The following is a 21705-nucleotide window of genomic DNA, read 5'->3' on the forward strand; positions in this document are numbered from 1 at the left end:
TGATTTATTTACTTGTTTTGGAGATAGATAGGTGGAATATTTTTTTTTTTTTTAAACAAATGCGCGAGTGAGAAAAGGAAAAGTGAAAATGAGGAAAGAGTAAAATAAAAGTGGTGTCAGTACAGTAAGTTTTTAATAGAAAGTGTGTACAGACTAAATGGTAAAAGACAAAAAATTTGTGAAAAAAGTTTAATCTATCTCCCATTTTTTAGTATAAATAATAGAGCAAGATTAGGCTTAAAATGGTGTTTATTAAATATTAATCAAAGATTATTAATTAATTAATTGTATATAATAATTCATAAATAATAAATGAAAATGTTTTATACTAATATTATTAAATATTTTAGTGAGATATAATTTATAAAAAATAGGCCAATAATAATAAATATATAAGATATATAGGTACGTGAGAGAGAGTCAGTGCAGCAACTGAGGACAAGCGTCTGAGTCGCTTCCGCTGTCTCGTCTTCTTCCTTTCTTCACCAAGTTCTAGGGTTTCTCTTCTCCCAAATTTAGGTATTTTGATTTGAAAACTTTATCTATATCACCCATGCATTCTGTCTATCTTCTTCTTTTAGAAATCAATAAATATATGTATATAAATTTATATATACGAAGCTGTTACTATTATATATTATATTTATTAGGTTCCTACATTTTTGATTTATTCTTCAGATATTTCTTCTTTTGAGTTTTGAAAGACAACTCCCATGGCCAAAACTAGACCAGGCAAAAAGGACCTGGACTCCTATACCATCAAAGGAACCAACAAGGTCGTCAGAGGTTCAGTACTCTTCTCTCTCTCTCCTTCTCTGTCTATGAGGATAAAAGTTTTTATTTATTATTTTTCTGTCTCGGCAGCTGGTGATTGTGTGTTGATGCGCCCATCTGATACCGGTAAACCCCCGTACGTGGCGTGCGTTGAGAAGATCGAGACGGATAACCGGAACAACGTGAAAGTTCGGGTGAGGTGGTACTATAGACCGGAGGAGTCAATCGGGGGACGGAGGCAGTTTCATGGAGCTAAGGAGCTATTCTTATCTGATCACTATGATGTTCAGAGTGGCCACACTATTGAAGGGAAATGTACTGTTCACTCTTTTAAAAACTACACAAAGCTCGAAAATGTAACTCCTGAGGATTATTACTGTCGATTTGAGTACAAAGCTGCTACTGGGGGGTTCACACCCGATCGAGTTGCTGTGTGAGAATTGATTTGTTTTTTTTTTTTAATTGCCTTTTGTTTACTTTTCTTTCCGAGATTTAGACAGATTTCTTTTAATTGTTTTTTGTTTTGGGTGATGATGCTGATGGGTTTCTAACTCTTTGTATTATTTTGAATTTGAATTTGGGTATTGAAGTTACTGCAAATGTGAGATGCCATACAACCCTGACGACCTCATGGTGCAATGTGAAGGGTGCAAGGACTGGTAAGTTCAGTGTTTATTTTCTTTGAATTGGAAATTGTTTAATAAATTAGCATTGGACAAGGAATAGATTGTAATTTATTTTCGGCATTAAAGATATCATTGAGTATAAATGAATGCCAACTGAGGGATCCAACAGAGAAAAACAAAAGACTAAGAAAGATGGGGGATTCAAGGGGTGTAGTAGGACTTTTCTTTCATCTATGCTTCCAACTCTGGCTTCCAAATTCCAAAGGATTTTATTATTTTTTATAAGTTCCTGTAGTCCACTTGAAAGATCACATAGATTAAACTAAATTATCTGCTGTTTTTTTTTTTCAGTATACACACATTATCCACTGGGTACTTGCATAGTACTTTTGAGATAGTTAATTGTATTGCTCTGAGATAGTTAAATGTATTGCTCCCTGTTTTTCAGTGCTGTGGGTTATAGTTTCTGAATTTTACAAGTTCCAAAAATGATTTTTTTCATGTATATTTTAAATTTCTGCCCACTACTTTAATTTATTTTTAATTATAGATATAGATTTTTCTTTGGTTGTTCTTATAATGAATACTGGATTAAGTGAAAAGGAGAATAGAATTCCTTAATATTGAAGTCAGTTTCTCCTTTAAATTCTGTGGCATGAACCAAAAGTTCACCTATCATTGTATTTTAGGTACCATCCTGCTTGTGTGGACATGACTATTGAAGAGGCAAAAAACTTGGAGCAGTTTGTGTGTTCCGAATGCTCATCCGATGATGATGTTAAGAAGTCGCAGAATGCATTCACAGCATCACCAGGAGTTGATGCCAAGGTGTGAATATTAACTATTTAATTTAGAATACATTTTAGTTGCAAGTACCCATCATATTCAATGCACTTAAAATTAGGCTGATTTTGTTTGCCAGATAAAGTGTGATATTTCTTACAGTTTGTTCTGTAAGTGCATCATATCTGTAAATAGGACAATGCAGAGAATGGTAGCTTCAGATTTTATGCTGATAACTTGTGAATTATCCAAAAATGAGGGAATCTAATATACCCAATCGGTCAAGACATGAAAAATGAAATTATGCTTCTGAAATGCAGTCCGAGCTAAAATTCTTGATGCGTATTTAAAGTGAGGGATTACAAAGTGAATTCTGTACTCTGCTAGGTAGATTGAGAAATGGTTTCTTAGCTATATTTCTTAAGGTGAATATTTCTGATAAGAAAAACGTTCAGATCCTTACTAACAGTTGTGGTGTACTTTTTAAAAAAAAAATCCCGACATTGAACATGCGCAAACAAGTGATTACTTTCTGATTTTTTAGGGTACTGTTTGTTTTCCTTACTATTGATATTGGTATAAAAGAATGCTTGTTTGGCAGTTTGTACGACTGTTTTGGGATCAACCTTGATAAACTGCCATAACTAGAGCTTAAAGCCATGATAATAATGATATTGATGATGAATGACTGCTGCACCTAATATATTTAGGTGTCTCAAAAAGATACACTTTTGTGATATGATGGGCGAAATAGGTGATTGTGAACAGAATTCAGATATAAAATATAGTTGGTAAACAGAACATGGGATATGTTAAATAATTTGTTGTTTATATCATTATTATATGCCTTTGCAGATGGTTAGTGATTAAAAGGTAAAATCTCTTTTGCAGGTGGAGCCCAAGAGACGAAAGAGATGACTGCCTTTGAAGATAGCGTGGTTTGAGTATGGTCAAACAAACAAATCATTCTTAAGCTTCATCCCCCTTTTGATTGTCATTATGAGTGTTGTACAGCTCCCGGATTTTATGGCAAAATGTGGTTAATTTGACTACAGGGTTGGAAATGATCAGTTTAGTTTATAAAGAATTCCTTTTAGAGTTAGGAGATCGTTCTGTACCTTTAACAGTAGAAGAGTGGGTTTAACATGTGATCTTTGTGGTCACGTTTAACCTCATGGTTTCGAGTAGGATTCATTGTGGGTCAGCTTATTATTGAAATACTAATTTAAATTTAACCTTTCTTTCTACTGCCCAATTTTTATTATTTTCTTCTGAGTAAGGCACGAGATATAGCCATGGAAACACTCAGCATTTCTGCATTTCATATGGGTGTTTGCGTGTAAATCGTTTATGTCTTAATGACTTAATCTAATAATTTTCGTCTCCAATTCACTATTCACTCTTAATACGTAAACTTGTTCAGCAAACGGAAGAAATCAATGGTCAACTAAATATGTTTGACCATGGACTACAGCAAATTTCTCTGCCAGTTACCATTTACAACTCAAAAGGTTAAAGTCGAATGTTAATAATCCTTGACTGGGGAGAATTATCGTTTTTATTTTTGGCCCTTTAATAAGATACTAATAAAGCTATCAATCACGATTATTCACAAATGGCAAGTACAGCGTTGTGCAAATGCACAAAATACCACTCTTTGGACCTGTATGAACTAGGAATACAATGTTTACGCATACTCGATCGTAACGTTAAGGCCAAAAAAAGCTGATTATTTTGAAAACTAAACGATATTAGTGTGGTTAATAACCTGCCGTTTTCCACTGTTCACTAGATATATCTTACGTGTATTTAAACATGAAAGAAACCAAGATAGAGACACTATTACTTCACCTAAAGATGATTGAAATGATCAGTTCATGTTCTTCAATTCTAAAAGTGCTTTTCATTTTGGTGATAATTACTGCATGTATAGCAGAAGAGCGAGCTTTGTTCATGGTTATGATGGAAGGAGACCCCGTTGCATTCCATGATCAACGTTCTCATACTCATAAACATAACCCAAACAGGTGAAAAAAAAAATGCTGATCAAACGTTCACTTACACTCTTTTTTGTTTCTTTTCTCCCTTAATAATTAGATCCTAATCCCAAGAATATAATACATGGATAACTCAATAGCATAACAATAATCCAGCTCAAGCTTTCATATTATAAACAGTGTCTAGCTCTTTTGGCTTACATAATCTTACAACAGCTTGCTATGCATATATGTTCAGTGAGGTTTCGAAGGCCCATGCAAAGAGATTGGTTGAATCCCACGACCAACTTTTAATGGAAACTTTAGAGAGTGGAAGCTACAGCAAGCTTTACAGCTTCAAGCACGTACTTAATGGCTTTGCTATTCATACCACCCCTTCTCAGGTCCCCAATATTAATATTGGTCAATTTACCTATTTTTGGTTAGTTTATAAATAATATATAATTATATATTGCATTTGCAGGCTTCAAAACTGAAATATGCTAAAGGAGTGAAAATAGTAGAGAAAGATAGAGGAGCGAAAATGATGACAACATACACCCCTGAATTTCTAGGACTACCTCAAAGAGTTTGGACAGAGGAAGGAGGAGAAAGAAACGCTGGTGATGGAATTGTGATTGGTTTTGTAGACACGGGCATTGACCCAACACACCCAAGCTTTGCTTTTGATCCTCTTAACCCTTTTATCTCAAATATTTCTTCTCATTTTTCTGGTGCTTGTGAGTCTGGTCCTCGGTTCCCTCCCACTTCATGCAATGGTAAAATAGTCTCTGCTAGATTCTTCTCAGCTGGGGCTCAAGCGGCTGCCACTCTTAACACTTCTATTGATTTTCTTTCACCTTTCGATGCACTTGGACACGGCAGGTATTATAATTAGAGTTATTGAAAAATGTTTTTGATATTAACTATTTATATTAAATATAATGGTTATTATTAACTATTGTTTTGTAGTCATGTGGCATCGACGGCGGGTGGAAATGCTGGAGTTCCAGTGGTTGTAAATGGCTTCTTTTATGGACGAGCCAGTGGGATGGCACCTCGTGCTCGGTACAATATTTCATTATATAATCCTTTTTAACTTTCTTTTGTAGTGTAACAATCATAATACAAAATGGTCCTTCTGTGATTTGACGTGATAATATATATTTTCATATTCAATAAAGCCACATGGCTGCAGCTGGTTGGTTGCCATGTGGTTGGGCTGTGGGGTTCAGTTGTACTCTTACTTACACACATGTTAACTCGTAATCACGTAAAGGAGATTAAAAACAAAAATGCTGGGCAAATCGCTATTGGGTTGGGATCCCATATATTCTTATGTCATAATAATAATTGGATAATATGTATTACATATTTTTAACAGAATATCTGTATACAAAGCTGTGTATCCAACCGTAGCAACTTTAACGGACGTGGTTTCAGCCATTGATCAAGTGAGCTATCAACACTTGTTATCATTAGTCATCACCACTTTATTGTATGATTGTTCTCATAGAATTGAGAATTGAGATGTGATGTTTTATATTTTTTTGAATGCAGGCCGTAGTAGATGGAGTGGACATCCTAACACTATCGGTTGGACCAGATGAAGCGCCAGAAGATACAATCACGTTTCTAAACATATTTGATATTGCCATACTTTATGCCCGAAGAGCTGGGGTTTTTGTGGTCCAAGCAGCAGGTAACAAAGGCCCAGGCCCTTCCACTGTAGTCTCATTCAGCCCCTGGGCCGTAGGAGTAGCCGCAGCCAGCACAGATAGAACCTACCCTGGTTCTCTTCTTCTTGGCAATGGCCAAAAAATTGGAGGGGTTGGGTTGTCAGGTAGATTAAATGCCAATTTTTGTTAGTTCGTGATTATGGGTATTGTTTTTGTAATCCGTTTGCCTTTTGGTTTCATTTAGGACCATCTTTTGGTGATGGGTTTTTCTTACACAAGCTGGTATTGGCAAAGGATGCTGTGAAGACAGATGGGTCATTTCCCAAAACGGTGCCTTATATTGATGAGTGTCAATATCCTGAAGCTTTTGATCCAAATATAGTGAAAGGTAGTATTGTGATATGTACATTCTCAGAGGGGTTCTTCAATGGGACCTCTACTGTTACTGCCGTCACCAACACGGCAAAAGCTTTAGGATTTTCAGGTTTTCTTCTCGTAGCGAATCCAACATACGGTGATTTCGTTGCTGAGCCTATACCCTTTGACGTTTCTGGCATTTTGATCCCATATGTAGCTGATGTTCAGGTATGTAAGAAGGTGCATGTACATTATTTGAGGAATCTTACATATTTAAACAAGATATTAATGATGGCAATAATGTAGGTTATATTGCACTACTATGAAGAAAGGACACATAGGGACGAGAAAAATATTGTAAGGAGATTTGGGGCAAAAGCCTTAATAGGGGAAGGAAGAGTTGCTTACTTCAAAGACCAGGAACCCACTGTTAGCAGATTCTCTTCAAGAGGACCTGATATTATTGATGCAAATAGAAACTTAGCCGATGTTTTAAAGCCTGATATTGTAGCCCCTGGCCACCAAATTTGGGCAGCGTGGAGCCCCATGAGTGTCTTGGAACCAACACTAGCGGGTGAGCAGTGAACAGAAACTAGTTCATTTTTATTTTGGCGATATTGCCTCATACTTTCTCACAAACAAGATTTCTTGCTTTAATCTAGGATTCAGCTTTGCACTATTATCTGGTACAAGCATGGCGACCCCGCATGTTGCTGGAGTAGCAGCACTTATAAAGCAGCTTAATCCTTCATGGACACCATCCATGATTGCATCCGCCATTGCCACAACGGCCACTAAGTACGATGAAAACAATGGAAGGATTATAATGGCTGAAGGATACGGTATTGGCAGTTTGTATCCCTCCACTGCTTTCGAGTTTGGTTCTGGCCTAGTCTCGCCTAAGCGAGCCTTAGATCCTGGCCTGGTATTTTCTTCAGGTAACACTTTAATTCAATCTTTATAACAAGGGAAATCTACATTATGATCACTGCAAAAGCATAGCAGGATATCATAGTAACTTTCTTTGATGAAGCAGGGTATGAAGATTACATTGCTTTCTTGTGCTCATTGCCCGGAATGGATCCAGCCACAATAAAAAATGCCACTGGAGAAAGCTGCAATGGCTCGCTCACTCACCCAGACAATCTGAACCTGCCTTCAATAACAATTTCAGCATTGAATGGATCTCGATCAGTTCATCGAACTGTCAAGAATGTACAAAGAAAGCCAGAGACTTACCTCTGCGCTGTGTTGCCTCCTAATGGGACTGCAGTAAGCGTGCATCCACCTTGGTTTACTATAGCTTCCGAAGGAAGCCAAGAGTTAGATGTTGAATTTAATGTGACCAAAGCAATGGATGACTTCAGCTTTGGTGAAATTGTTCTGACTGGGAGTTTAAATCATATTATAAGGATACCAATATCAGTTTATCCTATTAAAGTATAGAAATAATGAAGACCATGTATCCGGTAACATAAAAGAAAATATATATTTCATTATTAAAAGTAACAGTGAGGAAAATTGATACAAAGAAATATAGCGTTTATCAAACAGTAACCTTCTGGTATGGAGTTCCATGGTATCCAAACCAAGTTAATGAATCATAAAAATTATAATGAATCGACAATAAATGATTAAAAAAAACGAATTAAGAATGGATATACTTAATCTAACAGTTTACAATTAGTATTAAAGCAAAAACATATTATTCTGTCCTGCACATACACTCTTTACACCTTGGATACCTGTAAACACTCCTTCCTTTAGGCCTAGTTTGGACATGTTTAGTTTGTCTTACAGCCTTCCTAACTCTCTGCTCAAATATACGCCACTCAATAGTAGAGTTCTTTGTAAATATGCTTGCGAGTCTGCGTTTGTTTGGCCTTATTGTTGCCATTTTCCCTCCACCATAGTATATTCGAAAACCGGATACCAAAGAAGATAACTGACTACCTGAATCTGTCATAGCAAATGCATCTGCTGCAGCACAGCCTATGTAGTCCAGTGCTGCTAACTTTACAAGAAAAACAAATTAACACATGTAAGGACCATAGTTGAGTACTGTTTTTGCTGGCAAGAAAGAAAATAAAGTTTCTGAGCATTCTATAACACTGAAAAGAGTTTGCAACAGCATATTGTGTTACCTGAGATGAGAAGTTAGCAAACGGTTCAAGTTCAGTCGGTGAAAGCAAATTCTCTTTAGTGACCAACTTGGGGTATAAATTTGTCAAAGCAATCAACCTTGACCTCCCACCATATATTTGTGAGCCCGCCACAAATATACGTGTCTTTCGATTAAAACCAAGAGCAGCAAGCATAAGTATTGATTCTTCAGGCGTTAATGGACACAGACCTTCTGACCTGAGTTCTTGGGGAGAAGGTAATCTGGAGTAAAAATGTAAAAGATTATGAAAACAGGGAGACTTAACCAAAAAGCAATCACTAACTCAACTGCTACGCAGAAATAACAGAGATCGGTAACCTGTAGTAAAAACTTTAGGGAAAAAAAAAATCAATTACAAAACAAACTAGTTCATTGTCAATTTGGTTGCTTTTATCGAAAAGAGGTGAGCTAACTGCTACCAAGAACTTATCTAAGATATCTGGAAATTTACAAATCATCAGAAAGCCAACAGCTACCAAGAAAGACAAATTAATAAAATAAGCTAAGCCATACAAAATTGAAAACATCAACTCCTTAAATAAGCTTGAATTTTCATGTTAAAATCTTTATATAAGTTTATAATATCAAACTAACACATTCGGAAATTTCAAAACAGGAAAGCATGTCGCATGATATTGTAATGGTATGCGGAAGAAAGCCAGTTAGCACAACTGGACAGTGGCATAAAAAAAACACCAGACATCGAAGCATAAAACCAATTGGGAACTTGATTTATATTATGGGAGACATAATTGTAAGGATATAATAGCAGTAACGGCAACAGAGGAAAGGCATAAAGCATACTTTGTGGTCTTCTTAAGAAGTGTCAGGGCAGGGAAATGGATTTCACGATAAGCTTCCAGCTCTTTTCTCTCTTCCTCACCTCCACCAAATTCACATAAAGAATGAGCTACCATGTCAATTTCAAATCTCAAGTGTAAAGCTAGATATCTGGAAGCTTTCTTTGGATGACTTTGATTCTGTCTCTTAAATGCTTCAGCATATGAACCAACAAGATAATGATCCAATGGTCCTCCAGGATGACTTTCATGATGACGCAGCCTTTGAAGAATTAAAGCCCCAGTTTCTTGAATCTTGGGAGCAAATTGCAAAGCATGGAAATTACATCTGCATCGAAGTCTCTAGATGAAATTCCCCAATTAGGAAGAGAGAACAAGCAGTAGAAGAAACAACTAATTAAGCGAAGGATGCAATTTATCATAATATATATATAGGGCCGCGAGGTGGAGCCTGTTTTTTACCTGCAGTTGAAATGGTATTGGATCAAATGCCAACCGATTTCCAAATCCAAGAAAATGTACAACTCCATTTTTAAGTAGAATAGGGAGAACATTCTTCAAGTAAAAACTTGGCTTTGCCTCTTTTCTGATGTCTTCATCTGTAATCTGATACAACATTCCATCATCAATGTAATTCAAAAACATAGCAGAAGCAAAAAAAAAAAAAGGAGGGGGAAGGGGAAAGAGATTCCAAATTGAGGAGATGAACGTACAATGCTACCAATGGATTTCAAATCTAGTGATCCCAGCTCCTTGGGTAGTTCTTTCACTATCCGAATATCTTGTGACAAGTAATTAATAAAATGCTCCTCTTGATAGATATCTCTGAATTGACTGTGAGATAGTAATATGAGATTAGATGATGCAAAAACTAGGAAGCATGAAGTAGGACTGTTAACTGTGCTCCAAGTAAACTCATTGAATGCGAACAATCAGCAGCATATATCAATCAGGTAGCCCTTACAGCTTCTCCATTTCATAAAAATATTATAAATGCAGACTTATAAATGAAAAAACCTACAAAAATAGATGATAGAAAGGGAAAGGAAAGAAATGAATCACCTTACATCTTTCCAAACGCTACTATACAAAAATTTAGGAACAACCAGAGTTGCATTGAGTAATCTGGCAAGAACGACAGCATTGCATACCTGTTATAAAACAGAAGTGTTCAAATTTCGTAGGTAGAAAAAATGAAGCAACCAAGAGGCTTTCCAAGTCTGGGAAAGTACTATTTCAAATTCGGATGTTACCAAAAAAAGGAAATAAACCACAAATTAATGAAGATAAATTTAATAATTACTCACAGCTACTCTCTGCTGGTTCATTCCTCCATTTGCAGTGACCAAAATGTATCCATTCTTTCCTTCTGTTAAGGAATTGCAAAAGTGCAGGTAAGAACCAGCTTAAGTCATTTGTACTAAATTAAAAAGAAAATAACTTGCCCCTTTTTTTAAAAAGGAAAAATAACTGGCCTTTAAGAAGCTACAGACTCTCAAATCACATATTCAAGCAAAGCACAAACACATTTATATGAGAGATGGAATAAGACCATTAGGCTCCCAATTACGTTGGTCGGCGCAAGGCTTCCAAGAAGAAGCAGGAATAAATGGTTCCAGCCACAAATCTTTTGGCTCAGGTTTATTCTGTCCCTGTGTTATATAAAATACAGTCAGAGCGGTAAAGAACCATAAATAGTTATCATCATTCAACCTGGCAGACTCCATCTAAAATTTCAGATGATAACTTGATCTCATCTCAACTAAACTGACTTAAAATGCCATTCAAACAGTTGACATAAAATCAAATACCTCTGCCAAGGCATGAGCTGCTAGAGCCAACATCCTTCCATAGATCCCTTTATGTGCACTTTTTCCTTTACCAAACTTCTTCCACCCTTTCTGCAGAAGCCAAAAGAAAAACAAAACAAAACAAAACAAAAGGAGAATCTCAACAACCACGTTTTTGTCAACCAAATTACCTGAGGGTAAAAAATTTTAACATATCACAAACCTCATGTACCTGGCTTGCTTAAATGTATATATATATATATTTAATATTTTTGGCTCTATATAGAGTAACTAACATAATTTCTGCATGACCCCCAAAAACAAAAAGTTTGCTCCTTTTACCAACTTATCCAATCACGTTGGTAATGGTGCAGTTTGCACACAGTTCATTTATAAGTACAACCTTACTTTGTGTCACTTAATTCATTCACAACACATGAATAAATAGTCCCTTGAACCTATAACTTATTTTGAATTGTTTAATTCAAATAAAAAAAAATTATTGTTATTATCGTTATATACACGAATCAGCAGATTCCCATTTACACAAATTCAAAAGACCAAGTGGAACACAATAATAACAAGTACATAATACGTACCCGTGCAGAGACAGAAGCCGAATTCGTAGAAGAGCGAGCTTTGGGATGGATTCCATGGTTTTGTAGCCGCGAAAGCATGATCCAATCCACCAACAAAAATAAACCCAATAAGAAAATCAAGATTACGATTCCTTTGACTCGCTTCATCCCATACCACACCTTCCCTACCTTCCTCCTGGCTCTCTGCTGCCGAGGCTTCTGCTTCTTCTGATCCAAGAGACAACCAAAAATGTTAAACCCATGAAACGAGGAGTCATACTTAGAATCGCAGGATCTATCAGCGAAGGAGAAACGACTGGGGCCGGGTCGGGGAGAATTAGCCGGGGAGGATTGGCGGCTCCTGGGTGTGGAGGAGTTCAAGCGAGAATTGATGAAACTGGACAAGGAGGTATTGGGTTCAGACAGTTCTTCTTCTCTATCTTGGTGAGGGAGTGTTGAATCACCTCCTGTAAAAGCCATGGTTGGGATGAGATCTTAGAAAAGCAGTAGGAGGGAATAAGATATTCTGAGTCTTGGAAAAGAAAAAAGCGAGGAAAAGCTCGACGTGGGTCTTCTTGCTTTTGCTAATTGCAAAGCTTACTACGAAAATCAAAGGAATGAACTTTGGATCGTCGAAGTTTCGCGGGATTTCCGTTAAACGACTCGTCGTTTTAATAGATGCTGTCCTCTTTGTCTTTTTTTACCTTTGCTGGTCAAAAAAACATAAATTAATAACTTTTTCTTTTTTAAAAAAAAATTAGCCTTTAAAAAACGACCGTTAATGAATTTAAAAAAAAAAAAAAATAGCTAGATTTAAGGTCGTTAAAAATATTTTTTATTTGAGATGATTGAATTTAAGAATTTTTGTCTAATTTTAATAAAAAAAATTTAACATAGATGAAAATTCAAAAAATGTGATTTAGTATATGTGAAAATTCAAGAGCTATAATTTATTAGATATAAGTCTAAAGAGTATAATTTAATGCATAAATAATTATTAAATTAGTAAAATTGAATAAAATTAAACAAAAATTTGATATTGGTCAAATTTAGATATCAAAAATCTTAATTATCTTTTAAAAAATACAAATCATAATTAATAAATAATGTCAAGTAATTTATTGTGAATGGTCTGGCTAAGCAAAATTTATTGTCCTTGCAGGTTTATTATTAGTCCAATTTTGTCAAGGTCCTAAAATGATTAATATTAACAACTACCATGAATTGTCAAACATTATTAGCTTCAATTCAATTAATTTACGAATAATCATTTTTCATTAAAGCAAATGTCAATAATAACTTGACTTTATTAATAGAGAGGGCAAGAGCTGACTTTTGTGGTATCACTTACTTAGGGGCCAAATGATGATTGAGTTTAGTTATACAAAAATCGAAATAAAATCTTATTGTGATGCGAAAAGCACCTACATTGTAATTGTTCATCCAAGTATCCAAAATAAAAAGGTTAATACAAAATAAATACACAGTTATAAACTCCAGCCTATACCTCTCCCTCAATACCATTTCGAGTATCAATAATGGACACAATTGTATATGGATCATAATTACAAATCTCCGCTAGCTTATTGCCAACCTTCTTTTTGTTTTTGTTTTTTTTGTTTTTAATTTTTTAGAGCCTTATATCTGTGCATGATTCGTTTCGTTCAACTGTAGCCGACCTCGATTTGTCCTCACAACATTTTGTTCTGTGTGCTGTGTTTTAGCAAAGAATTACTCCCTATTATGTTGCAAAATTGCAAATATGAAACACTTAAAACGACATGTCAATCGCTTCGTGATCAGGGGTCCTGTATGAAAAACCAGATTCGTCATTGGAACGCCTCTTCACCACGCTGGCCCTTTGGACTAGTCGCACCAGTGCCTGTACAACTTCAGACATGGGAGGCCGAAATTCGGGTTCCGGCTATAAAAATAACCAAGCATTAGAAGTGATTCAAATACAGATAAGCAAGCAAGAATAGGGAGTCATTGGATTAGTACCTGAACACATAGAGCAATGATGTCAGCAAAGCGTGAGAGAGACTTTGCAGCATACATTCCATTAAGAGCAGGATCAACCATTTTGGCTAAGGCATCGATATCATGAAGTTGGGGAGTAGCCCATCTCACAAGTGATTGTTCGGATCTAACTCTTGAACTAAACATTCGTTAAAACAAAAATCAATAAGTAGAAGAACACATTAACAAACATAAACCTGACAACTTGGTAATCTATAAGCTGGTTTACCTGTCTAGTGGCTTTCGGCCTGTCAACAATTCCAACATCACCACCCCAAAACTGTAAACATCACTTTTTACAGTATAGACTCCTGACAACGCGAATTCAGGAGCACTGTATCCAAATTGACCAACCATCTGTGTTGAAACCTGTCAAAACATTTAAAGAAGATGTTGCTCTCTTCTTAGTAATGCCAGCATAGCGTACAAGAATAAAAGAATAGCATAAACTTGTTAATCTAGCAACAACCATAATTATTCACAATGTACTAACTTGTCGTTCTGGATTTGGTGTCAAGGCAGCTACTCCACAATCTGATAAGTGAGGATTAAGCTCTTCGTCGAGTAAAATGTTTGCTGACTTGAAGTTTCTATGTACAACAGAAGGCAAGCAAACTTCATGCAAGTACCTGAAAAATGTAATATCCATTACAGCACCAACTTAGCACCCTTAATCAACACACTTAGTACACACATAAAGGGAGAGACATCAATTCATAAACACATTTGACATACTCTAGAGCGCGAGCAGTGCCAAGTGCTACCCTAACGCGAGCATTCCAAGTGAGAATCTTACTTCCATCTTCGGAAAAATGGAGCATGTCATGCAAGCTTCCATTTCCAACATACTCATAAACTAGAAGACGTTGTCCATGCTCTGCACAATATCCAGCCAGTGTCACAATGTTTGGGTGTCTCAAACGGGACATATTTGAAATAGCTTCTAAAAAGTTATCTTCTTCCTGTAACGATAGTGCTGCATTATCGATTTTCTTAACAGCCATTATCTGCAGACACAAAATAAATAAATTGAATTGACTAGATACAGAAAAGAAAAGGAAAAAAAAAACAAAATTGAAAGCAAGTACCTTTCCATTAGGGAAATCAGCTCTGTAAACACGACCAAGGGAACCTTCACCAATTAGAAATTCTTGACTAAAGCTGTTAGTTGCTGTCTGAAGAGAAGCAACTGTGTACGAAGTAGCAGTGATAGGTGACTTTGCTCTCTTTGCAGTGCCGTTTTTCCCGTGCAGCCTATCAACCATTACCTTTTCCGCTGGAGGGGGTTTGAGATCTGTTACAGCAGCCATGGGTTTTACCCTCTGTTCTTGCATATCAGTATTTACTGCAATCAAAGCATCACACGACATAAAAATTAATCAATATGTAACATCAGTTTGCAATTGTAAAAGAAATATTTTACAGATTAAACCACGAAAAGAGAATCGTATAATTTACCAAACATCAAACATGTAGCCAGTAACCACTTAAACTGCATTATTTCTTTTCAGAAATGTACTTAATCTTAAATTTAGAGGAAGTTAATAGCCCAAATAGCCAACTATATACATACCGATATGTAATGTAAATGTAAGAGAACAAAGGATTTGCAGATTAAGGAAATTATACCACTATTTGTGCGAACAGAAAGACTTGCCCCTGACGTTCTTGCACCAGTATCTTTCCATTTATGCTTTCGGATACAAACAACAAGAATAAGTAATGCAATGAGAGCAAGAGACACAGAGCCTAGAATTATCCCAACTAATGCCCCAATTGCCAGCCCTCCATTTGAATGAGATGCTTCACCTTCACCATTGGAATCTGATTTGTGTGTGCCAGATCCAGTATGATTACGGTTACCATGGGATTTTCCTGGGGGAGGTGGAGTAAATGGTGGCGGCGGAGGAGCAGGACCATTGTCAAATGTATTCCCACCGTATCTGTTTTATTTTGAAACAAGTACAGTGTAGGAGTTCAACTTTAAGAACAGACTGGCAAGAGATTGAAAAATGTAAAACGCTTACATAAAACTCGGGATTGAAAGAAGTTCTCCGGGAATCCATCCAGCGAAGTGGTTGTTCGCCACATTTCTGTTGAAGAGACAGTATACAATGATAACAAGATGACAAATATCAAACAATACAATTTATCTCAAGTTTGTGAAGAGAAACTCACAGTGTAGTTAAAGGCAAACTCGTCAGAACATTGAGAGAACCAGTCAATTGATTGTTTTGCACATAGCTGTCATTAATATTAGAGATAATAAGAATTTAAGCAAAGTTAATCTCATACCAATTATTTCTATAAAACAATGTAAAAACACTTACAGAGAAGAAAGATTGGATAATGAACCCATTGCATTAGGAAGATCACTTGAAAAGTTGTTGAAAGAGAGATCCCTATGTGAGATGAATGGTGGTAAATTAAATGAGAATGTACACAACCTTAATTTTACAACTAAAATGATACTCTTAAGTCATTGAAATTTCAAATGATGATAATTATGTGATCAGATAAGATATCTTACAGGATTGCAAGAGCAGAACCATTAGAGAAAACGTCTCCAATTGACTGAGAGAGTGAGTTATGGCTAACATTCCTGAGACCAACAATTCAAATACAACATGTTGCAGCAGATTTTCACCAAAAGGAAAAACTTATACAAGAAAGACAAATCTCTTACAAGTAATTGAGAGAAGGCATGATTGAAATGGAGTAAGGAAGATTCCCACTAAGATTGTTTTTTGCGAGATTCCTGTAGAGAACACAATCAACAACAGTTGAGTCCTTAACCATGAAAGTGACAGCTCCAAGGAAAAAACCAAAAAAATAAAAAGAAAAAAACACAGAAAGCAAATAGAAAGACATTGAAAATTACAGGCTCGTAAGATTCGGCGGTAACTGATATGGGACTGAATCGTGAATTTTGTTGTCACTCACATCACTAGCAAACAGAAAATCAAAATCAAAAACCTCAAAATCAGTAAGTATATATAGTCTTTAGCCTGAATTTTTAAAAACTACAGTAATAGAAATGTATCAGCTTTCTCACAAATTTTTCAAAGACACAAGATTAGCAAGCATGTATCCCATCGTACCATCGAGTCCCAATCCAGAAATGTCTCTGTTACAGTTATAAGCAAGAATCAATTAACAAATCCCATTTCTAATTAAAACCCAAAATGCAATTCAAAAAGCTGCAATTTTTATACACATGATTACTTTCGTACATGGAAACAACAGCTGAACCCTCACAAGTTATCCCTTTCCAGGACTCTCCGCATGGATCACCGCCTCCACTTGTCCAACCAGTGAGCTGAGAAGGGCTATTTAATGAGGTATACATAACCTGAAGAGCTTGAACTGCAACATATACAAGCACAATACTTATAGAGCTGAAAATTTTAGCAAAAATGAAGAAACTAGTACTATCTGGGTTTTTTTCTTTCTTTTTTCCAATGTTGTTCTTTTTCCCCTCAATCATTTATATGCAAGACCACCCCAGAAAAATGACAGCTTTTAGAATAAATTTCCCAACTTTCTCCTCTGAAATCCCTGCATTTTTTTTTCTGGCCAATGAACAGCATAAAGGTTTTTAGCTTTAAGAATGTAAACACATCAATATAACAAGAACCCCACAAAAGTCAAGACCCCATTTTTATCTTCCATTCTAAGCTCGACCCTGTTCCCAAATTCTCATTTCGACCCAATCAGAACCAAACCCATCTATAAAAAAGAAAAAAAAAAAAAGACCCGATCACTCCAAAGAAAATGAAATGTTATATTTTAATACCATCGGAAGAATCAGTGATGCTCTTAACAAGAGGCAAAATATCAAAGATCGCAGCTACAAGCACTAACTGAAAGAACGAACGAGCAAAGTGGCTGTCGGTGGCCATTGTTGTAATGCGAAGCTCGAAAAGGAGTGAGGTTTCAACTGAGTGAAGGAGCATGCAAGACTACCATGGACGCGCGCACAGGGGATGAAGAAGAAGAAGAAGAAGAAGAAGAAGAAGAAGAGAATACAAATAAGTCACAGAAGTAGTAGCAGTTGAGGTTGAGATCGCGACCACTGGAAAGAGGAATTGCCATTAAAGAAAAGGACGGAGAGAGAGAGATATTCGAAGCTTGGTGCAATGGAGAGAGAGAAACAAAGTGTGTTTTGTATGCGTGTGTCGGCGAAAAAGGAAAAATTTAAGGAAACTAAAGAAAAATCAAAATTCAAAAATACAAATTAATGTAAAATGGAATGGAGGAGTGGTTTGGTTCGAGGTAGGCGAGAGAGAAAGAGACAGTAACGTATGCCGTTTTTTCATGAAAATCTCTCTCTCTCTCTCTCTCTCTCTCTCTCTCTCTTTTCCCTGAAACTTATTACTTTGACCTTCTTATAAATTGTATTTAGAAAGAAAATTACCATAAAAATAACTTAGAAACTAAATCTACACCTGAGAAAGTTAAATAAAGGAGAGACAAACATAATTGAAATTTTGCAATTTTTTATTTATTTATTCATTATTTTTGTGTGTATGCATTGCAATGCATGCAAAAAGAGCAAAAAGTGTCATTTTAGGTTCGTTATGAGTATTTAGAGTAATTTGCGGCTAAACCCTCCCAACTATCATTTCACTTGCACTTAACCATCCAATCTCAAATTTTGGTGGTAAAACCCTCCAAACTGCTAAACCGTTATCAAATTTAAGGTGTCATCTATTTATTTCAGTTAACTGCTGATATGGACTGCCTATATGTACATCATGTACACGTGGCATATTTATATTGGTCCACCTAATATAATTATTTAAAAATTATAAAAACATCTTTTTAGAATTTATTTTAAAATTAAAAAAATAATTTAAATTTATAAAATTATTAATAAATAAATAAATAATATTTTTTTATTTTTTATTTTTTCTTAACTTTCTCTATCTCTTTCTTCAACAATCTCTCTCTCTCTCTCTCTCTCTTCCTCCTCTGTCTTCTTCTTCTACAGCAGAGAAAGAGATCCACCACCATTACCATTACCCAAAAAAACACCCTACATTGAAAAAGCTTGTGACTTTCTTATTTTTTTTTTCGAATACCCAGTAGTATGGGGCAAGATTTTAGTCGCATGTGGTGGTGAAAACTGAGAAAGAAAGAGAAAGAGAAAGAGAGAGAAGCCATGGATGGAGCCATGGATCCCATTGATTGAAGTTCTGACCCTACACGTTTATGCGCCTCTAGCTTACTCCTCTTTCTTCTTCTTTTACAACAACTTACTCTCTCCTTCTTCTTCGTCTACGGCAGTCATTGTCAAAGAACAATGAAGGTTAGATTTGGATAATGAAGGTTGTTCTACTCATGAGGTTGAACATCTTGGGGCTTTCGGTTTTGGGAACCACCGGTATTACTGATGGGGTGGCTTCAATCGACAACGCATCGAAGATCAAGACTTGTCAAATTTGGGGATTTGGGATTAGGAATTTAAAATCCCTAATTAGGTAAAAAAAATTATTGTATATGATTTCAGTTAAAAATTTAAGTATGGTGAAATATTTTGATTTTTATTTTGTTTTGGAGTTTGATTTTGAATTAAGATTCGATTATGTGATTCGTGGTGTGGTGGTAGTAATGATGAAAAAACTAGAGTTTGTGATCATTGTTTGGGTTTAGTTTTGTGGTTAGAGGTGTAGCAGTGGTGGCGGTGAATGGTGGCAGGTATGGTGGTGGTGGTGGGTGGTGGTAGGTATGGTGGTCTGGTATGGTGGTGGTGGGTAATGGTGATGAGGTAATAAAGAAGAGAGAGAGAAAAATAAATTAAGTTTATTTATTTTATTATTATTTTAGTTTTATTTAATAATTGAGCCATTTTAATAAAAATTAATAAAAAAAAAAATTAAAATGTTTTTTTAATTTATTTTTTAATTTTAGATAATATAAATTAATTAGACCAATCTAAATGTGACACGTGTATATTTGTACACATGTATAATCTATCTTGGCAGCCATGTTGGATCCTAATAGCGATGTGTCACTAGCCACATGAGAAAAATGATAAATTAACAGAATTTATTGGAGGACACCTTAAAAATACAAACAGAATGATAGTTTGGAGGGTTTTACCACTAAAATTTAAGGTTGGATGGTTAAGTGCAAGTGAAACGATAGTTGGGATGGTTTAGCCGCAAATTACTCGAGTATTTATGACATGTGGGCTGGCACACTAATTAACTTTGGCATCTAAAGCTTCAGCATTATAATTTTTTTATTAATTTTTTTTCTTAGGTTAGTATCCTATTCCTATATAAATTCAATGAATGAAATTGTGAAATTATATTGTTTAAATCAAAAACTATTCGATTCACACACAATGTCAGTTCAAGGCATGAGATTAATGAAAAAATGATGGGTTTAAATAACAAATTATTTATATTTAAGAACTCCTTCAATGATGTTAAATATCCCATGAGTTATTTCCTTAAAAATACTTAATTAATCTTAAATAGAATTTTTTTAAAACTATATTTGTACTAAAAGGCAGGCTGCAAATTAGAAAAACGAGAAATTTATTTAACTATTAGATACGTAATCTAGAAAAGTAGCTTTGATTATTAACATATAATAATAGAAACAAATAATGCATTAAGGATTACTTTTTGTAAAAATGTACAAAGCTTGAGTTTTCTACAATTTTTTTAAACAAATAATGCCAGTATTGGAAAATGGAAATGGCGTTAGTTGAACTTGAAATGTCCAAGTTACCCTTAGAACTATTATTACGATAATACCCTTTAAGAATCTCATGAAAAATATGGTATTGTAAATGACAAAATTGCTCAGTTGTTGAAAGTACTATTTGGGGTCTTGCCTTTTTTGACTCCACAAATGTCTCAATACCTTTTCACTTTTTTGCTCTTAATGATTTGAAATATTTGGGTAATGGTTTACAGGATCTCACTCTATTTTCGTTTTAATGCAAATCCTAGTCAGCAATTCTTACAAAATTATTTTACTTATTATTTCATGAGTTTTCTATCTTTTTAATCCATATTTTGTTTACGTATTTTCTAATTCATTTCACAAATTTGACCCAAAATCTATAAAGGCAAAGCAGAGGCCAGCGTGGTACACTGGTGTGGTAGTGACATTATAGATTTTGTAACATTGGTGAAATTATTCTCAATAAAAAAGCTATACGGTCTATGATTATAAACTTTTTTGTAAAGTGGTTTTCATTATCTATGTTTATTGTTTAGGTAAATTTCACATCAAATTCTGTAAATGTTGCACATACCAGCCAACCAATATTAGATGTATTATTCAGTCACATTAACATGACTCATTATTGTTTCTCTTCATTAACTATAAAATTATAAAATATTGTTATTAGGTATTAATTTTCATAATCTGTTGTGATATGTATTGTGTTAATGATTTTTATAATTATATTATTAAATTAAAATATATACGATCTAATATAAAATTATAGTATTAAAGATATATATAATAATTAAAGTGGTGTTCAATACTAAAAATATAGTTTGTAGTTTAGCAATTCTCAAAATTATATAAGTTATACGTGAATGAATGTAATTAGGAATGATTATCTAATTCAATTCATACTATTTTGTTTATAATGTATTTGCACAATAGTTTAAATCTACAATTCAAAGTACGATCGAATTAGATCAATTATTTTAAATAAGTTATTTTTTAATATTAAATTATTTAATATTTATTAAAATATATATATTTAGGTTTAAAAAATAAATAAATTATATGTAGAATATATATTTGATCTTTCGAAATATATTTTATGTGTGATAAATTTTTAAATTAATATTTTTTATATTAAAATATTAATTGTTATATAATTTTTTTAAAATTTATATAAATATGTGTGGATTAAATTTAGTGTGTTATTTTTAGAGGTGAATTAATATTCAATCTAATCTATTCTTACAAGTGTAGACATCTGCTGTAGGAATTATATTAGATTAGATTATACTTGAATTATGAACACCCTAAATACAACCCAACAAGAAGTAAATTTAACAAACTTCGGAAACCGGAATTAAAAGTGTTGATCAATTTGAGAACAGAAAATGATGGTAGTTTTCCATTATTTTATTGGTGAAACTAAAACAAAGAGAAGAAATAAGTTATTATATTAATAC

General features: G+C 34.6%; 4 protein-coding genes across 5 annotated transcripts; 2 read left to right on the forward strand and 2 right to left on the reverse strand.

Annotated features, from left to right (window-relative positions):
* Positions 1–371: 371 nt before the first annotated feature.
* LOC115703682 (chromatin remodeling protein EBS) lies at positions 372–3436 on the forward strand. Of its 2 annotated transcripts, XM_030630921.2 has the most exons (6): positions 372–519; positions 679–786; positions 865–1207; positions 1365–1433; positions 2090–2228; positions 3075–3436. In XM_030630921.2, exons 2-6 carry the CDS (start codon positions 714–716, stop codon positions 3099–3101), a joined length of 651 nt encoding a protein of 216 aa, XP_030486781.1. In that variant the 5' UTR covers positions 372–519; positions 679–713; the 3' UTR covers positions 3102–3436. The 2 variants fall into 2 exon arrangements, with proteins under 2 accessions (XP_030486781.1, XP_060964387.1); XM_061108404.1 differs by lacking the exon at positions 372–519 and having other exon boundaries at positions 679–776.
* A 127-nt stretch (positions 3437–3563) lies between these two features.
* Positions 3564–7641, forward strand: LOC115704614 (subtilisin-like protease SBT2.4). The gene is made up of 10 exons (XM_061108403.1): positions 3564–4210; positions 4419–4563; positions 4644–5044; positions 5132–5227; positions 5544–5613; positions 5720–6002; positions 6083–6423; positions 6502–6769; positions 6858–7133; positions 7232–7641. Exons 1-10 carry the CDS (start codon positions 3999–4001, stop codon positions 7639–7641), a joined length of 2502 nt encoding a protein of 833 aa, XP_060964386.1. The 5' UTR covers positions 3564–3998.
* Positions 7642–7665: 24 nt separating this feature from the next.
* On the reverse strand, positions 7666–12257 carry LOC115707695 (O-fucosyltransferase 2). The gene is made up of 10 exons (XM_030635723.2): positions 11549–12257; positions 10971–11060; positions 10712–10811; positions 10467–10528; positions 10222–10310; positions 9873–9993; positions 9622–9765; positions 9164–9501; positions 8340–8580; positions 7666–8209 (listed from the first exon to the last, which is right to left on the reverse strand). Exons 1-10 carry the CDS (start codon positions 12005–12007, stop codon positions 7901–7903), a joined length of 1953 nt encoding a protein of 650 aa, XP_030491583.1. The 5' UTR covers positions 12008–12257; the 3' UTR covers positions 7666–7900.
* Positions 12258–12816: 559 nt separating this feature from the next.
* LOC115707696 (protein STRUBBELIG-RECEPTOR FAMILY 8) lies at positions 12817–17917 on the reverse strand. Its single transcript, XM_030635724.2, has 16 exons — positions 17343–17917; positions 16780–16912; positions 16602–16673; positions 16428–16493; positions 16233–16304; positions 16077–16148; positions 15877–15948; positions 15725–15790; positions 15574–15639; positions 15176–15489; positions 14635–14891; positions 14282–14553; positions 14040–14175; positions 13776–13915; positions 13529–13685; positions 12817–13451 (listed from the first exon to the last, which is right to left on the reverse strand). Exons 1-16 carry the CDS (start codon positions 17500–17502, stop codon positions 13299–13301), a joined length of 2208 nt encoding a protein of 735 aa, XP_030491584.2. The 5' UTR covers positions 17503–17917; the 3' UTR covers positions 12817–13298.
* Positions 17918–21705: the final 3788 nt, after the last annotated feature.

This window comes from Cannabis sativa, chromosome 1, assembly GCF_029168945.1.
Source record: "Cannabis sativa cultivar Pink pepper isolate KNU-18-1 chromosome 1, ASM2916894v1, whole genome shotgun sequence".
Classification (NCBI taxonomy): Eukaryota; Viridiplantae; Streptophyta; class Magnoliopsida; order Rosales; family Cannabaceae; genus Cannabis; species Cannabis sativa.